The following is a 20,081-nucleotide window of genomic DNA, read 5'->3' as shown; positions in this document are numbered from 1 at the left end:
GGGGAGGGGAGGGGAGGGGGGGATAGCACGCAGGGAAAAACACTTCACAAGACTGTGCTCAGTCAGCGACGTGTTCGCAGTCGCGCGTGAGTACACTTGAAGCAGCCTCATTTCAGGGGCTGTAAAAAGAGAGGAGGCTTTCCCTTTGAAGCTGGCAGCTCTGCAGTGAGGAAATCTGGGTTACAATCAGAGGGGTGGAGTGGAGAACGTTCCCGAGCACACGGAAATGTGCGTAGGCATTTCCTCTAAAATTCACATTTCATCAAAGCTTCCTAAGAGCTTTATCAGTCACTTTATTATATGACACTCTTGACCTTAACAAAAGGTGCAGATCACATATCTTTTAGTGATCACAAAAATGGAAACGTGAACATGTACAAATCCGCAGTGAGTAATCAAACACTATGTCGAGTTAGATCTCCACGAGACAGGACCCTGATGATGAAGAATAATTCTGGTATCTTTTAACTTGGATCTTATTTTGTAGTTATGGTTTCAGTAACCTAAGGCAGCTTCAATCAATATTTTGGATTAACAATGGTTTACGAGTAGGCTACATGGTAATTTCAAAAGGATCGATTGAAGTAAAAAAAAAAAAAAAAAGCACAGAAATGACACACAGCTTTGTTACTTCTCTCTCCTTTACATTTTTTTTTTTTTTAGTGTTTTTCAGCTCATTGTTTCAGTTTTATGGCCCAAAACCAGAGTCATGTTTCAGAGTCATGTCCAGCAGTAAAAGACAGCTGTTCTGTTCCAAATTGGCTGGACGCTAAAAGGTAATGAACGAACGACCTGAAGGTCCCAGCTATGCCACTTGGTACTGTGTCAGTTTGTTTTCGCAAAAACCAGATGAGATTCTAGAAAAACCTTCTGGTTCAGAGTTCTGGGGATAAAAGCAGTTGCCTGCTCTGCCTGACTGATAATCCAGCCATTTCATTTCCATCTACTTTTCCTCCTTTTGATCCAGTCAGACGTCGCACCATTTACCTTGTTATGTCATTTTTTTTTTTGTCTATCCACTTCTAGTGACTAAATCTACCCTGAGTCCAGGGACACTCCAGGGGGCCAGAGCTTACAGATTCACAGATCTGCAACCTTACAGCCTTCGGTTTCTGCGTCCGGCCGCCAAACCTCAGCTGCTCAAAACAGGAGAAAAATTCAGCCTTAAAGGAAACCTTTATGGGCCTGAGCATGCCTTAGTTACCCACACAGAAATCAATATGGACATAGAGAACTGAGATGTGAGCAGGAAGAGCAGAAGCAAGAGAGTGTGGGCAACATTTCCAAAGCTATACATCCTACCACCTTGCAGGTGGATGTATAGATAGCTTCCCTCTACATTCTGTCTTTTAGCGTTGTCCACTGGCCTCTCTGAGATCAAATCTTCCAAATAATAGCATCAAAATGGTAATTATATTGTTAGCAGAGTGGCTTTTCCCTTGTTGAATCTTTGATACCACTACTTAAAAAAAAAGGTACTTTTAACACCACTAATAGTCGGGCTGCCAGCAGCTGTGGTAGATCATCTCATTACAGTGCCACTATGCTCAGCAATTTGTGATATATTTCTCTATTTCTATTCAGAAATATCTTTGTTTCACTCCTCTCTTTTATTCTCCGCACTATTATCTTGAGCGATGGACTAGCATTCCCACACTAGTTCTACTCTTCCTTACTCCTTTCACCTATTTCCATTCATTCTGTTTGATTTGACAAGTTCCTCAGGGACTCTGGTAATACACATCCAGTATCACTGGGGACTTGCTGGCCATGCATGTGGAGATGGCATTATCTGTGGGAGCGCTCTGAGCGGCATCTTCCTGACCTTAAGAGGCTGAGGCCTGGCATCCAGGGAGGTAAAAAGCTTTGGTCTGCCTGGCGTAACGACCTTGTAAAATACAGCACAGCCTCCATGACATTATCACTTACTAAGCCGATTATTGTGGACAGGAGACTGGAAGGAATTTCTCAAGCACATTTACAAAAGTCACAACAGGGTTGACTTTTTAAATTTTTGCATTTTGAACAAATTAATAAAGTTTTTCTTTGATCTAAGCTTCAGTTTCACTATGCAAATGAACAATCTGCGACCGATGTACAGTTCTGCCTGCAATAAAACCAGGAGCCAATATGCACTTTACAAGGTTTGATTTGACCTTCTGGTGCTGCTAAAGCATAGCCACACTAGCACCACAGAGCACTAGTACTAAGAGCTGGTACTGCAGAGACCCAAACTCTACTGGAAACCAAGCATGTATTTGTCTTATTTTCTTTTAAATGACATGAGTCCTCAAGCTCTGATTGACCATATCCTCAGGGCCCCAATGTTAACAAAGAATGCAGAGTGAGACATCTGTATCCATGAAGCCAGAGAGAATAGGGTTGACCTACTTTTAACTCTTGTAGCCAAAGGAAAAATGGACCACAAAAAAAAAATAGACAGACAGCACAAGAAACAAAAAAACCGCCTATCTGCAGTACAACTGCAGAGTTTGAATGCGAAGGGTTAGTAATAAAAGGAGGAAAAAACCTTGTTGAAACATTATTAACAGTATGTGGATCAGAAGGTAATTAGATCAGGTCTCAATCTAATCTGCAGGGATGTGAAGTCTGTGTGCTTCACTCCCTCGGACTCCTGAACAAACGCTGATGAAAACTCTGTGTAAAGAGTATCAGGGTTTGTGGTGTCTTGTGTGCTTCACTCCAATCTGCAACAAGCACTGTGACCTTCTTTTCAAGCAGTCTGTTACTTTTTGATTCTCTTGGTTTATTTATTTTCTTTCTATCCAACCTCTATATATTTTTCTTTCCATCTCTCCTCTTCCTGTCTATGTATCCAGATCTTTTAACCCCCTCTCTGGCCTGACCACAAATTCACACCCTTCCACCTGGAAGCCATGCCCCTCATATTTTTACCCAGACCCCTTCCTCTGATGACACCCTCTGCATACTAATGCAGCTGCAATAGCTGCGGGAATAGTTTCTCCACTCTGTGCCAACTGGAATCGTCTAATTTCACTGGTTCCTCTGGAGTTTAACAGGCTGATCCCTCAGGCTGATGCCTCACTCTGTGGCTCTGTGCTATTAAAAATCACACAGGACCAACATGCACCCAATTAAACTGGGATACCTATGGGACCAGCTTAAATTAGTGTATTTTTTTTTTTATACATGAGAGGAGCCATTTTAAGGTGTAGATGAGTAATGGGGCAGAATCTTTTTGGAGCAGTGATTTTAGCCTGAGCAAAGACCAGCAATTTTCTTGTTCTTTAAATAAGCCTTCATTTGAATGAGGGCTTTGATATGGATTTCAGTCCATATACCAGATACAATTGTGCCCCTTTCCTAAACGGTTCTTGTCTAACTGTAGCTCAGCAACAGCAACTACACAACTAAAGAAAGCAGTGCTTAGATTTATACTTTCTCAGCTGCATGTACAAGGACATTTTGTGTCATTTTTCTTCATGCTGGATCCTCTAACCTTTGAGGTGGCTGCCACGGATGAAGTGATGGAGCACCGCTGTACAGGTGAAAAAATGTGGGAAGGTGTTCGGTGGCCAGGGGAATAAAAGAAAACACACGAGGGGCATGCTGCCAGCTCTTTAGTGCAGCACCTTTGCTCTAGGAGTGAGGGTGTAGAGAAGAGAAGGACACTCACCTCCTTGCTTACTTCTGTCAAGATAGATGGAGACCCTTCTGGCCAGACCTGCGAGCAGGGGGAAAGGGGGAGGGCAAATGAAAGGGAGGAAAGTAGGAGGAGGAGGAGGAGGAGGAGGAGGAGGAGGAGGAGGGGAGGGGAAGGAGGAAAGCGGAAATGCAACAAAGCAAGCAACAAATTAGCAAAGACCCCTGTGCATGCACACCCACACATTCACACTTAAAAAGGATGACTTCTTTAGTAATACTTCCCATGCATTCAGAAAGCAGATGGATGAACAAGGCTGCATTTTCCCCATCAAGGCCCCTCCCAGACGACTAACAGTGATATAGTAGGATCAAACAATGACAGAGGGAGGCATGAGCAGTGGGGCTGCCTCTGCATCACAAACAGAGGATAGCGAAGCGGCACGTGGTCCCCCACCTTACAAACCTGCAGGTCACAGATTTCCAAACTCCATCACCCCAAGGGGGGCAAAAAAAAGCAAACAGGGTGGAGCCGCTGGCAGACTGGAGAGGGCTCTGGGATTGTGTGAAGGTGTGTGTAATTCAATGAAGGGATTTATTGATTTGACGTGAGGTGGCATGATTTGTTGTTGTGGAGGTGTAAGTCACTGGGAAAACTCCTTTGCTGCCTTGTTCAGCCTCTCTCCAGGGGGTGACGAACACAAAACAATATCACTGAAACAGCAAAATAACAACAAGCCACACAGACACAGACTCCACTGAGATGGTTCAGTGATGAAAAACGCCACATGAGCATGTTATTGGACAATGGGGACAGAATGACTGAGGACGGGTTGTTCAGGTGTGTGCGTGCCAGCATCTCCTTGAGAAACGTTCGGAGTCTTGCAGCAACTGCCTGCAGAGGTAGAGCAGGTTTCTAGCTGCATAAAGACAGACTTGTGTAATATTTCATAGGGCTTTTAAATATTTAATGCAGCGACTCTGAGGCAATGCTAAAAATCCTTAAAATTCTAAACACAAGCAAATAATCACTGTACTATATCTGAAAGATGTTCCAAGTAATGACAATAACTTAACTGATTACTAGGCCAGGAGGCAGGGGGTGGTGTATGTGTGTGTGACTGCAACAGGAAAAACTGTGTGTAAGTGAGTGAGTGAGTGAGTGAGTGAGTGAGTGAGTGAGAGAGAGAGAGAGAGAAAGAGATTGCAGATATTGCTGAAGTTAAAAAAAAAAAGAAGATCTGAGCTGTAGCTGGACTCTTCAGTGTCAACTTTTCCAGGAAACATCTCAGCTGACTGGCTGTTTATATTAAAATTGATGCTTCCACTTTAGTCGGAATACAGAGCCTACACAGCCCCTGTCACGAACAACTCATCCAGGATAACAAGCACACCATTAAATGTTAAGGTCTTAGTGAAAACAAGGCTGCGGCTCAGTGCAGGAGAGTCCACCGCAGAGGACAAGTCTCTCAGGGTGATTTGTGTCATGAGAGGCAGACAGACAGTGATGCTAGTTAAGTGTGTCCCCTCTTTGTGGGTCCCCTCGCAGCTTTGGTGACTCTGTGGCTTTGTAATGCCAGAGACTCATATGCAGTATCTGGTCCAAACCTCCCTGCAAATATCCAGTCAGCCAGTCACTCACCCTGACAGCTCTGCTCTCGTTTCTATCAATTAGCCAAATGTGTGTCTTATTCCATAGGAAGTTTTTCACCCACACAACACTGCCATTACACCTGTCCATGCTAATTCAGAGGATCGCACGTCATTTAAAAACTTTTTTCAAGCCAAATCTGTGAAAGTTAATTACTGCTTTACCAAACACGTTCTCCGGGACCCAGAGAAACACACAATCACTTCTGCGGCTGTCACAGTCTTCCCTAAAAAGTTTCCTGACCCAGAAAGTATGTCTGAGAAATGCTTGAGGCAGAAAATTGTGGAGCAGTGTAGAGAGCAACCCGCAAAAACGCACAAGTGGGTGGATTGACAAGTGTGTGCTGTGGGTGTCAGGCCTGGTTCAAATATTTGTGAATAACTCTGCCTCACGAATTATAGAAGTGTGTCACGACCAAGAAGGTAAACATAGCAGAAAATCCATCGCGTGTCCACACTCCATGTTTAAAATGGTCAATTATATTGATGCAACACACACACACACACACACACACAACCCTCTAAGTGAAGAATGACTAATGCCGGTTACTCTTCATGATTCAGTTTGTGTTTTTAAAAAAAACCTTCCTAACAAATTAAACTTGCCTCCAACTTTGTCTGACGTGACAGTGATGGATGTGGTCGGACAGGTGGGGGGTGAAAATAGGCTTTAAGATGTCATGAATTTAGTTTTGACTTATTTCTACGGAACCAAAGTCCCCGAGTACCGAATCAAAATTCAAAACCTGACACTAATGTTAAAAAAAACGTTGTACCGTCTTTATGCAAGTACAGTTGGCTTCAATTTTCAGTTCGTTGCATCAGATCAAATCCGTTATCACAATGACACTGTGTGACACTCTGTCACACTTCTAACAGTGTATTGGTCGGCTCCATGTGTGCTCACACATACAGGAAAAAACACTGACATAGTTCTTCTGACTTATTCAGTAATCAGACCGGCTCCCTGGCTGGTTGTCAAAGGCTCAGCATCTGCTACTTCAAAAGTTTTTGACACATTTCTTGTATGAAATCTATAAACTTCTGAGGGCAAGTTCACAATGACTACACATTTATCCAATAGCTCAGACCTAAGAAAATGAAGAAGTACTGCATGGTGCAGGGATAGTGAGCTCAGCAACACCGTCTCTCATGTGTTTTTTGTGCCAAATAATCAAACTAAGAAAAACCATATATATGATTTAACTTTAAAAAAACAATGCATTAAATAATAATAATTAAAAATAAATATGACACATAAGAATAAATAAGACATGGTTAAAATTCTCTGATTAGAAGGCCGAGCCCTGCACTGCTGCCAATGATGTTCATTAAGTCTTAAACTCTACAGATGGTGTCGGCAGCACCTCTCCAGAATTTCTTAAGTATATTTCTACTGAAAAACATTTTTTTAAAAATGGGATGGAAGTGCAAAATCTTACGCTTGAATTGACCAAATTACACAGCTAATTCTACAGTGGTTGAACCCACATAATCCAAAAAGCGACTGCAGTTATAAGTTGCCGGACTCAAAATTGGTCTCCTCAATAAATGCACTGCAGGAAATCTCCATGCCACCTGGCTGCTCTGTATGTGAGGAAGTGTGGAAGTGTGACTGAGATGGGTTGAACAGTGGAGCGGTCAGTGACGGTCTCAAGTATGTATTACACTGTGGGACTATGGGATGATGGGTGACAGAGAGTAAATTAGAGCATTGATCTTTACTGTGAGTGCTGGTGGAGGGCTGACCTCTGGTAGTTGGCAGCATGTCAGAGAGGCCCTGCCACGCGGTCACCATCTCTGGGTTCTTCTGGTCGGCGAAGTTCTTCCACACACGTAACGCTCCATCATCTGGTGGGGGATGGGGAGGGGGTTACAGAGAGGAAAGAGGGACGTGAGGAGTGAAAGCCACAAAATGAATGTGGATAAAAAGAGGGATAGGTGAGGAACAATGGCAAACACCAGAATGAGGTGCAGCACACGGCTCCAACACTTAGTTTGTAATCCCAATGGATTTGGAAGTGTATTGAACAGTGGAGAAGAAGAAAACTTTGAAAACAGACAAGACAGGTGTGTGACCTAACCATACAGACACATACACACTCTTCTTACAAAATAATCAATAGAGACTGTAGACCAGCATCATTAATGACTGTGAGGCTGAAACTCACTGGGCTTAGGATAAAACACATGCAGCCTCTCTATAAGCACATTAGCAGAGCCCATAAACATCTCCACTTGTTTTGCATTATGCATTTCACTTTTTTAAAGCTGTATATTTTCATAACTAATGTCCTCCCTGATATCCTTCAGAGCATGACTGATGCTGAACGGCGCACATTACATTTTGATGAGGTGGAATTTAAATGTAATAATCCCTAAGCTTTTACCAAGGTTCCAGGAGGTGTGCGATGAAATACGCACGTTATTCTTAGTTTTATGTTTGAGTGTTAAGGCAAAACAAGATAAATGTTTTAATGTAGTGATGGTTTACACAGTTCCTTTGGGTTATGAAGATAAAGCCATGGAAGGTAATTGCTTTGTTCTGTTGATAAATGATGATGAATACACGAGTGTGTGTTTGCGGGGGGGTAAGAGTCAAGTGTTTAAGGCTTGTTGCTGCTACAGATGAGTCCCGCTGTGATTTCCACTGTGCTGGTGTGTGTAGTGTTTGTTTACTGAAGAAAAAAAAAACAACCCTTTATTCATTTTCAACCAGATTTTTTTTTTCACGCTGCAGTATTATGATTTTTCCTGGTTAATGTACACATACGTATGCATGGTTCAAACCTGTCGCAGTAAGCAGTAAAGAGCAGTCATGCCCGTTCAGATACTCCATAGAAGTGATGCGGGTGTAACGAGGGTTTCCATTGTAAAAGTAGTCCAGCCTCTCACCCTTCTCCCAGTCCCAGAAACTAGGCAGACACAAGCAGGCAGAGATACCATAATGTGATTATTTAAAACCATTTTAAACCATCAACTCTGAAAAAGGATCAGAAGTTGTTTCTTGATGTCAAAGTGATTTTCTTTGTCGGCGTCGATGTGCGTCTCTGACCAGATGCTGTCCTTATCGGCCACAGCGATGCAGGTGTTGAAGGGATGAAACTTCACAACAGATGGTACTCCAGGGTTACGGTTGATGAATATTTGATCATCCAGACGGGAAACACCTGTAACAGGGTGGGGAAGGCGGGAGAAACAAGCCAGAATGGGAGCAAGTCATACCACATCCTGCTATCATCAGAACTATGAACTGAAAGAAATTCTTAAGAAGGGATTATTTTGTATTTTTGTGGATTTACTAACTGGCTCCACTTTTACCTGCTGTTTATCTCCCCACGCTGAGTTTCCACAGTAACGGGTCTTTGTTGGTTTGTTTCGTATATTACTTAAAATTTTCTTTGCCAAAATTTGCACAAGTTGAATGTAAGACACAAAGACTGCTGAAAACCGACGTGTAAAAACAGGTGCCGGATACAGTTAGTTTGCACAAAGTATTCAGAAATATTTTTCTGGTCACAGATTCTTTTTAATATTAATGTTTTTGTGGCCAACAAGAGGAACATCATTTATCTGATTTTAGTATTGGGTGTGATGTAGTAATTTATTGTAAATTTGGGTGTTTTCTGGGGATTTGTTAACAATAATAGAAATACTGAACTCTTTAGATTAACAGGAGAGTGAATAAATACACAGCAAGCACAACATAGGGAAACGAACAACTGAAAAAAAAAGATTACAGCATTGCAAGGATGGCAATACAAAAACAACTTGAGGCAGAGCAAGACAAAAGCAACATCATGCTGGACACCATATATTGTAGGAGATTTCAAGGTAGCTGGGGGGAAAAAAAATGCAAAAAAACACAACACAGTCTTGTTGTGTTCCCCTTTGGCAAGTTTCAACATGAGTACAACACGGTGCCAAGGCGCTGATGCAAGTGATACCTTCACTGCCTCACCATATGTTGTCATAGCAACACCACATGTCAGTTTGCCAGCTTGTCCTTGGCTACCTGAACGCACTCTTGGGACCACCGTAATGAGATGGAAAAAGAATGAGGAAAAACCCATCACGAATTCATCACATGTGCGCCTGTGATGGAAAAATTTAGCTCGAGCGCAAAGTGGATGAAAGAAATTGAGGCCTGCAGTTAAAAGCTGAGCAAAGTCGTCATTGATTTGCTTTTGTTTGTGCTCTCCGATGGCACATTGGATAAAGAACTACTACAAAATCTGAAACTACCCCGAGGATTTCAGAACTGCATGCTGATGTGTGTAAATTTTGCAACAAGTCAAATCAGGTTTATAAACCAAGTTCTTTCTCTCCATTTTCTTCATCCATTTCTTCTCCAAATACTCCCAGCTTTCCTACGCCATCTCTCCTCCATCCTCACTCTCTTTCTCCTTTCATCCCAACCCCTCTCCTCTTTGCCTCACATCTCTTTTCTCTCTGGGGGGAAAAGACTGAATGAGGGCAACCCTACTACTGCTCTCTTTCAGAAAACTATGTGGATAGAGGGGAATTCAATGATTTAGCAAGCAGTCAGAAAGACAGACATGCGTGAGCAAACCTCAGCTCTGACGCCAGTAGCCTCGTGACTGTGTGTGTGTGTGTTTGTGTGAGAGAGAGAGAGAGAACGGGGCTGCCAATGACGTTGGGGGGTATTAGCTATTCTCTATGAGAAAGCCCTCTAGATTTGGGGAGCGTTTATATGCTCTTTAATTTGTGGGTTTGGAAGTGTGTTAAAAGGGTCCTGTGACTCACAAAGAGGGTGTTTCTATGGATTTAATATCTCCTCTTTCATTCCTCCAGTTCCAGAATTGTACACATGCTTTAAAAGAGAAGAAACCTGGAACATCCACACCTGCGATGTGTCCCAATTTGGCCTGTTTTGGACCATCTGGAGTTTCCAAATCCTGCTGAAACATCTTAGCACTGATACTACAGCCCACAGTCGCTCTACTAATGAGAAAAACTGGTAAGAATGTCCCATAATGCTTAGACTCCTACAGGGACTATTTCCTGTCCATCAGTGATTTATTTCTCTCCCTACCAGCAACTGTCAGTTGGTGCCAGTCAGACAGCAGACAGTGGGTTTTACAGCACTTCTGCTGAGTGTAGCTGCTTATGAAATATCCTATCATGCATAAAAGGGTGCTTGAGTTTTGTCCCTGGAAACTTAATTTTCTAAGCTTGTATATTTAGGTTTCTGCTTGCAAACTCTGTTTTAGGGGTTTTGTGCATTCAGTTGCAGACTTTCAATCTTAAAGAGGTCATTTTATGCATAATGTCATGTTTATATTTTTATTCTGGGGCTCCGCTGAATTAGTTTGGGATGATTTATCATTCCAAAAACTACTTATTATTCTTATAACGGCTCTTTAAGCAGTATTTCTTCTTCAGTTTTCTGTGAACCTGTTTGTGTTAGCTTCTGTCTCCTTACCCCCCAAACCCTCCTTCACTCTGTTCTGACTGGCTGGATTATATAAGCCTGCCAGTGGGCTGAGCAGAGCAGGGGAAAAACCTTCTCAGCTAATCTAAAACTGAGCCATGTAAAATGAGAGTGGGTAGGTGGCACCGCGTATGTGCAAAGGGCTGTCAGAAATATTTCTGGAGGGCCCAGTGAAAGTCTTACGAGAGAAAAGAAGGAGGCATGGGACATGGTTTTTCAGGGATTTCTTAACATATGTTAAGCTTTGGTTTTGGAACGTTTTGGGAATTGTTGAATGTGGATTCAACATGTGCTGACAGCTACTTTGACGAAAAAGTCATTAGCCTAGTAGTTTTTCTAAATTTACAGTGTACAAAAACAACGTACTCTCATGTTGGCCTCAGATGAGAAAAAGCATCCTATTCTCTTTACTGTATAAACATGCAGACGCAACTACGAGAAGTGCTTTTTGAGATGTACCCTAGTAATCTCCTGCTAGAAACATTCGTAGTGTAACTAAGGTGGTAAAAGCACACAAATTCAATACAAGTCCAAGAAAGACTTCTAGTCGAGTCAGATTTTGTCCTAAGAATAGTCATCTGCAAAATGCAACACTTAACTGAACAACAAATAAAGCGGAAGGAAAGTATAGTAATTTCCTCTGTATAAGTAAAACGACCCTAAAAATGTGTCTAAAAGTACAAGTACTGGAAAAAGTAACTGCCCTATAGCGCTTGAGGAGATATAGTTGGTTATACTATAGCTTTGGCAAATAATGCACTGAACAAAGCAGAACATGCAGCCAGAGACGCTTTTATGAAGCTGTAATGTAATTCCACACTCGATGGACCAAAACTATAAGCTGAATGAGGCTCAACTAACCTAATGAGTTGCGTGAGAATGAAGGGCTGTCGCTTTTAGTGTACGTTTTCATATTACAACTTCTCCCACGCGAGATTTGGGTTAGTTCTTTTTAGCTTTTTTAGTTTGGGTTGTTAAGGCTTACAGGGGAAAGGGTCTCTGTTTGTGTTCGTTACTGACCTCTTTGTGTGATGCTTCGGCTCTGCCTCCTCACTCGGGCATTTCTCAGAAACCTCCACTGCCGCTCCATCCGCACCTGACTCTCCAGGTCATGCTCCTCTGGGATCTGAGAGGGTTGGATAGAAAAGAAAGACAGTGATCACATGATCCCCAGCATTTCTAGCATCTCTATGAAAGAGCAGATGGCTTTTGTGTTTATGCCTGTGTGCTCTGTGAGGCACACTGTGCTGAATCTGGCCATGAAATACCATGAAGTACCATATAAATAAAATGTCCTTGCAGTGCATTAAATAGGTTGCATACTCAGTAAAGATGCCGAAAACAAACAAACAAACTTTGATTGCTTAGACAATAAATTACATTTAAACTGAATTTCTGTCAAATATGAGATAGAAACAAACTATATTGTTATATGTGTATAAAAACTTGATTAATATCATAAAGGCACTTATATGAGATGGATACCTGACACCAAATGGCAACTTTTTCTTGTAAAGAAAATTTAAATAACAAGACTGAGAGTCTGTCTTCCTGGTCTGCTTCTGCACTGTGCGGCCCACTGCAGGTGTGAATACATGTTTTTGTTCTTGCTACCACCTGTTCAGCCAATTACAGCTGTTCTAGACTCTGAACACATTTCATCAATGCGGGTCCATAACACACAGAATAATCCCTGAAAGCTTTGCCGTAGGACGTGTCCTCTAAATAATTTTACAGGTGTCTTTTTTTTTTTTTTTTCCTTAAATAATAGTGGTTAACTGTTTGCATTCTGGGCCAAAGCAGATGTTTATTTGAAGTATTGTGAGTGGCCACCAGACTTAATTGTACAGAGAGGGGTCTCCATCTGTCTAAATAAACCCATAGTTTATGCTGGTTAGCATCTCTTTGCTTGTCCACCTAACGCTTCTGTTCAGCACGGGAAGATACTGTACGGCTCTGGATTTAGTGAGAACATAATTGAGTGGAGTCATTGAAAAGGCAAAACACCACCACATCTGGAAATGTCCTTGTGTTGACAAGACTGCAACTGTGTATGGATCAAACAAATGAGATACAATGTATTATTAATGAGCTTAGTAGTTGGTACAGTAGGTTTTTCGTCCTAGTTTCCATCCCATCTTTTGTGCTTCCAATCTCTATGCTAAGCTACGCTGAGTACACCGCTAATCCACCTCAATACGTCAAGCACAGAGACCGATAACAGTTTGATCAAATCTATCTCAGACAAAGAGCAAATGCCTTCATAGACCCTGACCGGGTCAGGTCACACTAAGTTTCCCAGTGCAATCAGCGCTCTCGCTGGTTATATAAAAGTTTTTAACTTTTCTCATCATAGCACAGTGCTTGATTGCTTTGCCAACTACAGTGTTAAGTGAAGCTCATGAGGCCACTCAGATAATGAGTCCAGGTGTCGAGTTCACTTCGATCACATCTGTTGAGCACAGGGACAATATGAAAAGTATTAACTTTATTAAGTCTTATGTAACAAAATGGCCCCCACAGATTTTGTGCTTGCTTAATTTTAAGAGAAGCAAATCACTCCCTTTTTTAACATTGGCATTAAATATGCAGAATGTAATATCAAGCTGATTTATGTCTTTTTTCTGCTAAATGTATTAAAGTTGTAAATTAAAAACTTTGCTATTAGCTTATTTAATAGACAAATGAGTGTAAACAACAGAGGAAACTAAATTGTGTGTGTGTATGCTTTGATGCTGGTTGCCAGGGTATGTGCTTATGAAGCACATTTCCACAGCGAGGCCACCCACGCCCACAGAATGCTAAACAGCCTGACACACACACCCACACACATCTACAGCTATGTCATGTTACTTCACTACTACTACTGTGTATTCCACATTCTTGTAATGTATGCTCTGCCTTTAGGGAAACACAACATCTTTTAACATTATTACACTTTTGAGTAAGGCTTGTGAATTAAATACAATCTATTTATATATGTTGACTGTACATGGTTTGTGCGTGTGTGTGTGTATGTGCATAGTCGACTCATGTTTTCTGTGTATCACACATAGTGTCTCTTGGGATTGAAGGTTCCTGACCCAGCCTGAGAGGAGGTGGATTTAGTAATCAGACTGAGGTTAATGCCTTAACCACAGATGAGAGGGGAAGAAATTGTGTGTTCATGCATGTGCACGGCAAGGTAAAAGCCAGCTGACAGTGATTCCCAGGGTTGTGGTCCTGCACCGTGTCAGCTGCTAATGTAATGTATAATGAGACCCTGAGGAGAAAAGTGTGTGTGTGTGTGTGTGTGTATATATATATATATATATATATATATATGTGTGTGTGTAAGGCGCTTGCGCTTACACATATACACACACCCAGGTGCTTCTATTCTCCACAGAGGTCTACACACTATAAATACACAGTGAAAACAATAGTGCAATACTATATGATCAAAGATATGCAGACAATACAGTCATTTCATTGCAAAACTATGGCCATAGTATGTTGATTTAATATTCTACAGAGAATATTTTGCTTTCATCCAGCTGAAACCTGTTAGATATGGCACAAATCAGGGCTATGTGGAGGCCAGTCACATTCTGCAACACCAAATTCTGACATAACAATTAATTAATTAATCTCGTTTAATTTACCTGCTCTACACTGGCTAAGTTAAACCTAAAGGAAAACCAAGTCGAAATTATTGCATCCAATGTCAACAATTATGAAGAAGTAAAAACGATTTGGGTGTGTAAAGCCCACCCCTGCAAGGATACAGGCAGCTGCTGATCTGCACATATACTGTAGTGATGCGTTTTCACACTCATGACTATGTATACACACACACACACACACACACACACACACACACACACACACGTTTCATGCATGCATAATGAAAAATCCTGGCAACCTCTCAACACTGGAACAAGGACATTCTTAGTTTGTAGAATTTGGCTAAACCAAATGAAAAAGTCCCAACATGGTGCATACAGTTAGATAAAGTGTTCAGACCCCATCGCTCTCTGCACACGTAAATGTGTCATATATTCAGCTGAAAATCAGCAACACATCAGGGTGAATGTAATTTGACCTCTGGACAGAAATGTAAATAAAAAAAAAAGATGATTTCAAATCCAAGTGAAAAGAGATCTCCACAAAGTAATACCACTTAATAAAGAAATAATAAAGTGTAAAAAAACAACTGAACAGTGCCGTTTTTCCCCGTGTTTTCCATTCTTCTTTGCAAAATCTGTTCAAACTCTGTCAAGTTGCAAAGGAACTGTGAGTGAACAGCTCTTTTTCTTTGAGTCCAGTCACAGATGCCCAAGTGGACTAAGGTCTGGGCACTGACTCAGCCACAAGAACGTTGACATTGTTGTCGAAGTATTTCTGAGTAGTTTTGACTGTATGGTTGGTCTCATTGCCTTGCTAGCAAGCAAATGTTGTCCTTTGTAGCTGCATTCATTTTACCCTGTGCCATCACAAGTCTTCCAGGACCTGCTGCAGAGAAGCATCCTCACAGAATGATGCTGCCACCATCTTACTTTGTGGTGGGGGTGGTGTGTTTGCGAAGATGCACAGTACTTGATTTCTGTCGAATATTATTGTGTCTCTTCTGATGACAAAAAAAAAAAAAAATGTTGGCCTTATCAGACCACAGAACTTTTTTCCAGTTGACCTTGGAGTCTCTCGAACGCCTTCTGGCAAACTCTAGCTGGCGTTTAATAGTATGACAGCGGTAATGAAAGTTCAAACTCCTTCAGAACTTTCAGGTGTTTAACCGTCTCTCCTCACTAATCCCCTTCTTGTCATTTGGTTTATGAGGATGGCGACACCTCTGCCATATTCCTTCTATTTCTTAGAGACAGATGTCACTGTACTCCTGGAAATGTTCAGTGACTTGGACATTTTCTGGTCTGCCCCGACTTGTGCTTCTTGAAACTCTAGTTGCAGAGTTGCTTGCAGGGACTAATTTGTCATGGTATAGTTGTTCCCAGGATACTGACTGACCAGCAACTAGAACTTTCGGATTCGGGTGCATTTAGGTTACACTCATGTACTTCCCATTCACCAACTGTGCTCCAGAACCCTGTTTATATAGGTGATTTACTTTGACATGGAAAAGTCTTGAGTAAAGTTCTGTAAAAAAGCCAGATTCATACACACATAGACATTATTCAGTGCTCAATAGAAATATATTTGTATTTTACACCATTATTTTCTGTGTCAGAGCCCTGTTTTCTTTCACAGGGTAAAAACTTTAGCTTTAAACATCTTTTTCCATCAGCCTCTATCTGGTGCGAGGAGTCTTCAATGTCCTTGCTCCTCACACACTCCTCCTCTTTTGGAATCACACACATTTTGCTCTCGTGCTGCTGACACAGTGATATGATAACCTGTGTGCAGACTTTTGAGGTGTTCTCTCACACACACACACACACCCACACCCCTTTGGAGTGGAGTTTTATGGCAGCACTCAAATTTTTTGCAAACACAGCATTCTGATTTGCTCTACGGCAAAACCCTCCCTCCCCCCTCCTGCTCCTCTTCTGTCTGCTCTTTCACTCACTCTTCCCATTCAATCATCTCTGTGCTTTTCATCACCTTTTGTTGCCACTTCTGGCTCGATCTTCCTTTCATCCTGTTCTTCCCACAAGCATGCTTTTCATACATTTTTACTTTACTGTCAACTACTTTGTTTTTCTTCTTCTTCCACCTCTGCTCGCCCCTCAATGTTGCCTGTCCTGTTCAAATATTTTACTTTCATCACGTCTCACTTTTTCTTTGTACATTCTCTCTCTCCTACACAAAGTCTCTTTTTGCCTCAAATGCATCTGTGTTAAGAAAAACATTTTACTCAGTCTTCACTCTCTTTCTGTATCCGCCACTATGTCTCTCCTGCACACATGCATATCTAATAACTTTCCTACTTATTGTTCTCCCTCCACTTCCACAACTTTTCCAGTTCACCTCTACCTGACCCTCATGCTTGACTCTTTTTCAAAATATTTCCTCCTCCTTTGTTTAACCTCGAGAAGAAGTGCTGACACCATTTTTTCCCCCCCCGCTTATACAGAGGATGGCATGTTTAGAGTCTTTAAACCAACCTGAAAATCTGATGCTGCAGCTTGAGTTAATATTGCAAAATTTGGCACCACCCACCGTGCTGTGCCTGGTAAAAAGCCCTTCTTTTATTCTTAAATTTGACTCAGGAGGATGTTAAGTTATGGAGCTCAAAGAGCTAAATTATTCAGCATAGCCATCTTGTTCAAGCAGCAGGTACTTCGTCACACTGTGAGTGGTCCCTTCTCTGCTGTTTTCAATAGTACTTCATTATTTTTTTAAAATAAACTCTATGATACAGAATTCAGGTTCTCAGATGACTCAGTCACTCCTGACAACCAGTGTAAAATCCATGACAAATGTATACCTATGACACCACTTCACATAAATATTTATGTTAAAACTGAAAATTACCTTTGTTGCTTGGCAACCGTCGTTCTTGAACAAGATTGCTTGGTGTAGGAAAATCATGAAAATATTGTTTTTAAATTAAAGATTAAAAATGATAGATTTGCACCCTCATTTTTAATTCAAAAACAAGTTGCCTGCATTTTATCAAAACAATATCTTAAATGACATGTTGCTGTGTGTCTGTTTTGTTATCACTGTGAAGAACACTGTGACTGTTGTTTTTGAAAGTGCATACAAAACAGCTTTCTACCATACTCTCATTGACAAGATAGGTGGAGACAAAGACAGCAAAAAGGGACAATGCTACCTTCATTACAGGCTGAGCAAAATACTTTGCACTCCAATCGCACAGGCCTGTCTGGAGGGCGGGGCTTATGTAGTTTCTGTGACCACCCGGATCGTCTCCGTCCTCAACTGCCTGAACACACACAAACGTTTTTTTAAGATTCAAGTCAAGAACACTGTAGTTAATTACTGTTTAATTTGCTTGTACACTGGCGTCTGTCTATACCTGCTCTGGTCCTTTGTCAAACATCTTGCGGGTGGGGGGGAACTGGTGAGAGTGGGGTGCTTGTCCTCCCAGTGTGGGGGTGTAGGGTGGCCGTGCGGCTGGCTGCTCCTTGGTTGGGGGTTTGGGCACCTCATTGGTCAGGCTGGAGCTGCTGGTGCTGGGCATGGGAGGGGAACCACTGGAAGAACACAACTTAGTCAAAGGCTTTGTGTTTTTGCCTTTTTATTTAGTTCATGCATCCTTCCAATAATACAATGTGCTCTAAAATATAATGGAATGCCCTATCTATATTTAGTGTGATCAGTTTTCTGTATATTTGAATCTTGATATTTGTTCCCTTACCCAGCCTGGTGAATGTGTGCGCCTTTGCTTGTGGGACTGGCTGGGGCCGACTGCGTGAGCGATCCAGAGTCAAGGATCCTTTGTGGCCGAGCATTCATTGTTGCCTGAGGAGAAATAAGGTGGCTCATTTGACGCATCAGTAATATTCCCACTGGAAGTAAATGAACTGTAGAAAAAGGATGAGACCTTTCAGAGACAAATATGAGGACAGATAAGGATTAGAAGAAACACAGGCTGGAATTGTGTTCCAAACGCAACACTGCATGCAAGTGCAGCACTTTCCAAAGTTTGCCTAAATTTCTTGAACTTTGTCTCGTTAAGCGGAGCAGGTAATATAACCTCTTCATTGTGAGCTGTCTGCGAGTTGCTCACAAGGGAGGGGGAAACTTAATAAAGACAATAGAGGCAAAGCATCACTGATGAATAGCAGAGCTGTTGTTTACTCAAGCCAGGTGGAGAGAGAACTGTGTGCAATGTAAATCGAGTTAACACAGGCAAACACATTTTACTACCTGGGATTGCCTTTGAGTTGATTTCTATGCTAATTACAAAATTACCACAAGTATCTTTTGTTTGTGGTGTGTCTCTAAAAAGCCGGGAGGGTAGAAGAAAAGTTTTTAATGCAGTTTGCACACGTACGCACACAAAGTACTGCATTTGTGATACAGAAGGGACATTAGTTACCAGGGTTAGCTGTTAGTGCTTCATTAAGAGGCAATTGGAAATTAAACAATACAGCAGTAAACCTCGCGAAAAGGGTTATTATGAAAATCTCTCTCGCTAATCGAAGTGCCTTTTGTTACTCAAACACAACAAGATCAGTCAGACGAAGACATGAAACAGAAAATCAGATCCACAACTAAAGGATATGCTTAACAAATTAGGAGGTGAATGTAAGAAGTTAATAGGTGGCAGAGAGTTTGTTTGTGAAGGCAGCAAAGCACAGCAGACACCACGCAGCAAACCAGACATAAACCAGATATAATGAAAAAACTGAGCTAGACACTGCAGCCATAATGCTGTTGGAGCTCATTTCAGAGTTAGAATCGGGCAAAATGCAGCTGTCCATTAGAAGCATGTATGAAAGAGCCCTTCCACCAAAAAAAAACGAATAAACAAAAAAAGCAATTTTATTTTCTTAATAGTTGTGTAAGTATAACAAGTGACAATAGTTCACAAATGTGTACTAAGAATTTTTCACAAAGATGCTGGCAAAACGACTCCCTTATGCAACGTGCTCATGGATTATTCATCAACATTTGCCGATCGTCAACATGTGGTAAACAAACACCACGCTAACGCAGGACGCCACATGCCTTATCTGCTGACAAGCTTTCCAGAAAAATAAGATGTGCAAGGCTCCCACGTTAGCGGGAAACGGGGGTAATCGGTTCTACCAGCTGCTCCGCTCCGTGCTGGGAAACAGCTTGCTCTCTCGTTTCAACCCACTTCACCTCACTTCCTCCATCATTAATTGGCTGGTAAGCGAGTCAACTGAGCAAACAAATTAGTGTGTGTAAACAGACCACGCTGTTAGCAAAGGATCTGGTCGGATAAAGATGTAAAAGCTGCTACGGTCCTCTGTAACCGTTAAATAAGGATCGAAATATTCGGTCGGAAGAGAAAGCGTTTGGTCAAGGTGGAAACAGTGGGCCGATGGAGGGAAAATGCGGATGGTGGTAGACAAGAGCACTATGGTTATACCTTTGTGAGGAGAGATCTGCTGTATCATGAGAGGGAAAACTGGACAATTCAGGCGTACAAAGTCATTATCTTCTCTCATAACTCAAAGGCGTGTAGCAGAGCAGTCTTTCCATTGTCAACTAAAAAAAGGAATTGACTTGCCTAGTAATTTTTTAAATACGTAGGTGAAACTTTGATGACTATTTAATAAAAATGTCCATGAATCTTCTTTTGTGCTACCATTTTACCACTCAAAAGACTAGACAGTAGAATCATGCATCAAGTGGGGGCTGTTAAAAAAGCATTTAAAGCTTTTCATCATCAGAGAAGCAAGTAAATTTTAATTAG

At 41.6% G+C, this 20,081-nt stretch overlaps 1 protein-coding gene across 4 annotated transcripts in view; it reads right to left on the bottom strand.

The window, feature by feature from the left end:
• rptor (regulatory associated protein of MTOR, complex 1) overlaps positions 1-20,081 on the bottom strand; it is a 142,440-nt gene that overhangs the window by 9,346 nt on the left and 113,013 nt on the right. For 2 of the 4 annotated variants that reach the window (XM_067498392.1, XM_067498391.1), the window contains 8 exons: positions 18,051-18,154; positions 17,709-17,886; positions 17,505-17,615; positions 11,750-11,855; positions 8,330-8,444; positions 8,065-8,189; positions 7,000-7,125; positions 3,659-3,706 (listed from right to left, as the gene is read on the bottom strand). In XM_067498392.1, the coding sequence (XP_067354493.1) occupies positions 3,659-3,706; positions 7,000-7,125; positions 8,065-8,189; positions 8,330-8,444; positions 11,750-11,855; positions 17,505-17,615; positions 17,709-17,886; positions 18,051-18,154 (913 nt within the window). The remainder of the gene's footprint in view (positions 1-3,658; positions 3,707-6,999; positions 7,126-8,064; positions 8,190-8,329; positions 8,445-11,749; positions 11,856-17,504; positions 17,616-17,708; positions 17,887-18,050; positions 18,155-20,081) is intronic. The other 2 variants (XM_067498389.1, XM_067498390.1) reach the window with 2 other exon arrangements.

Source organism: Channa argus, chromosome 3, assembly GCF_033026475.1.
Source record: "Channa argus isolate prfri chromosome 3, Channa argus male v1.0, whole genome shotgun sequence".
NCBI lineage: Eukaryota > Metazoa > Chordata > Actinopteri > Anabantiformes > Channidae > Channa > Channa argus.
This window is presented reverse-complemented; position numbering and strand designations above follow the sequence as displayed.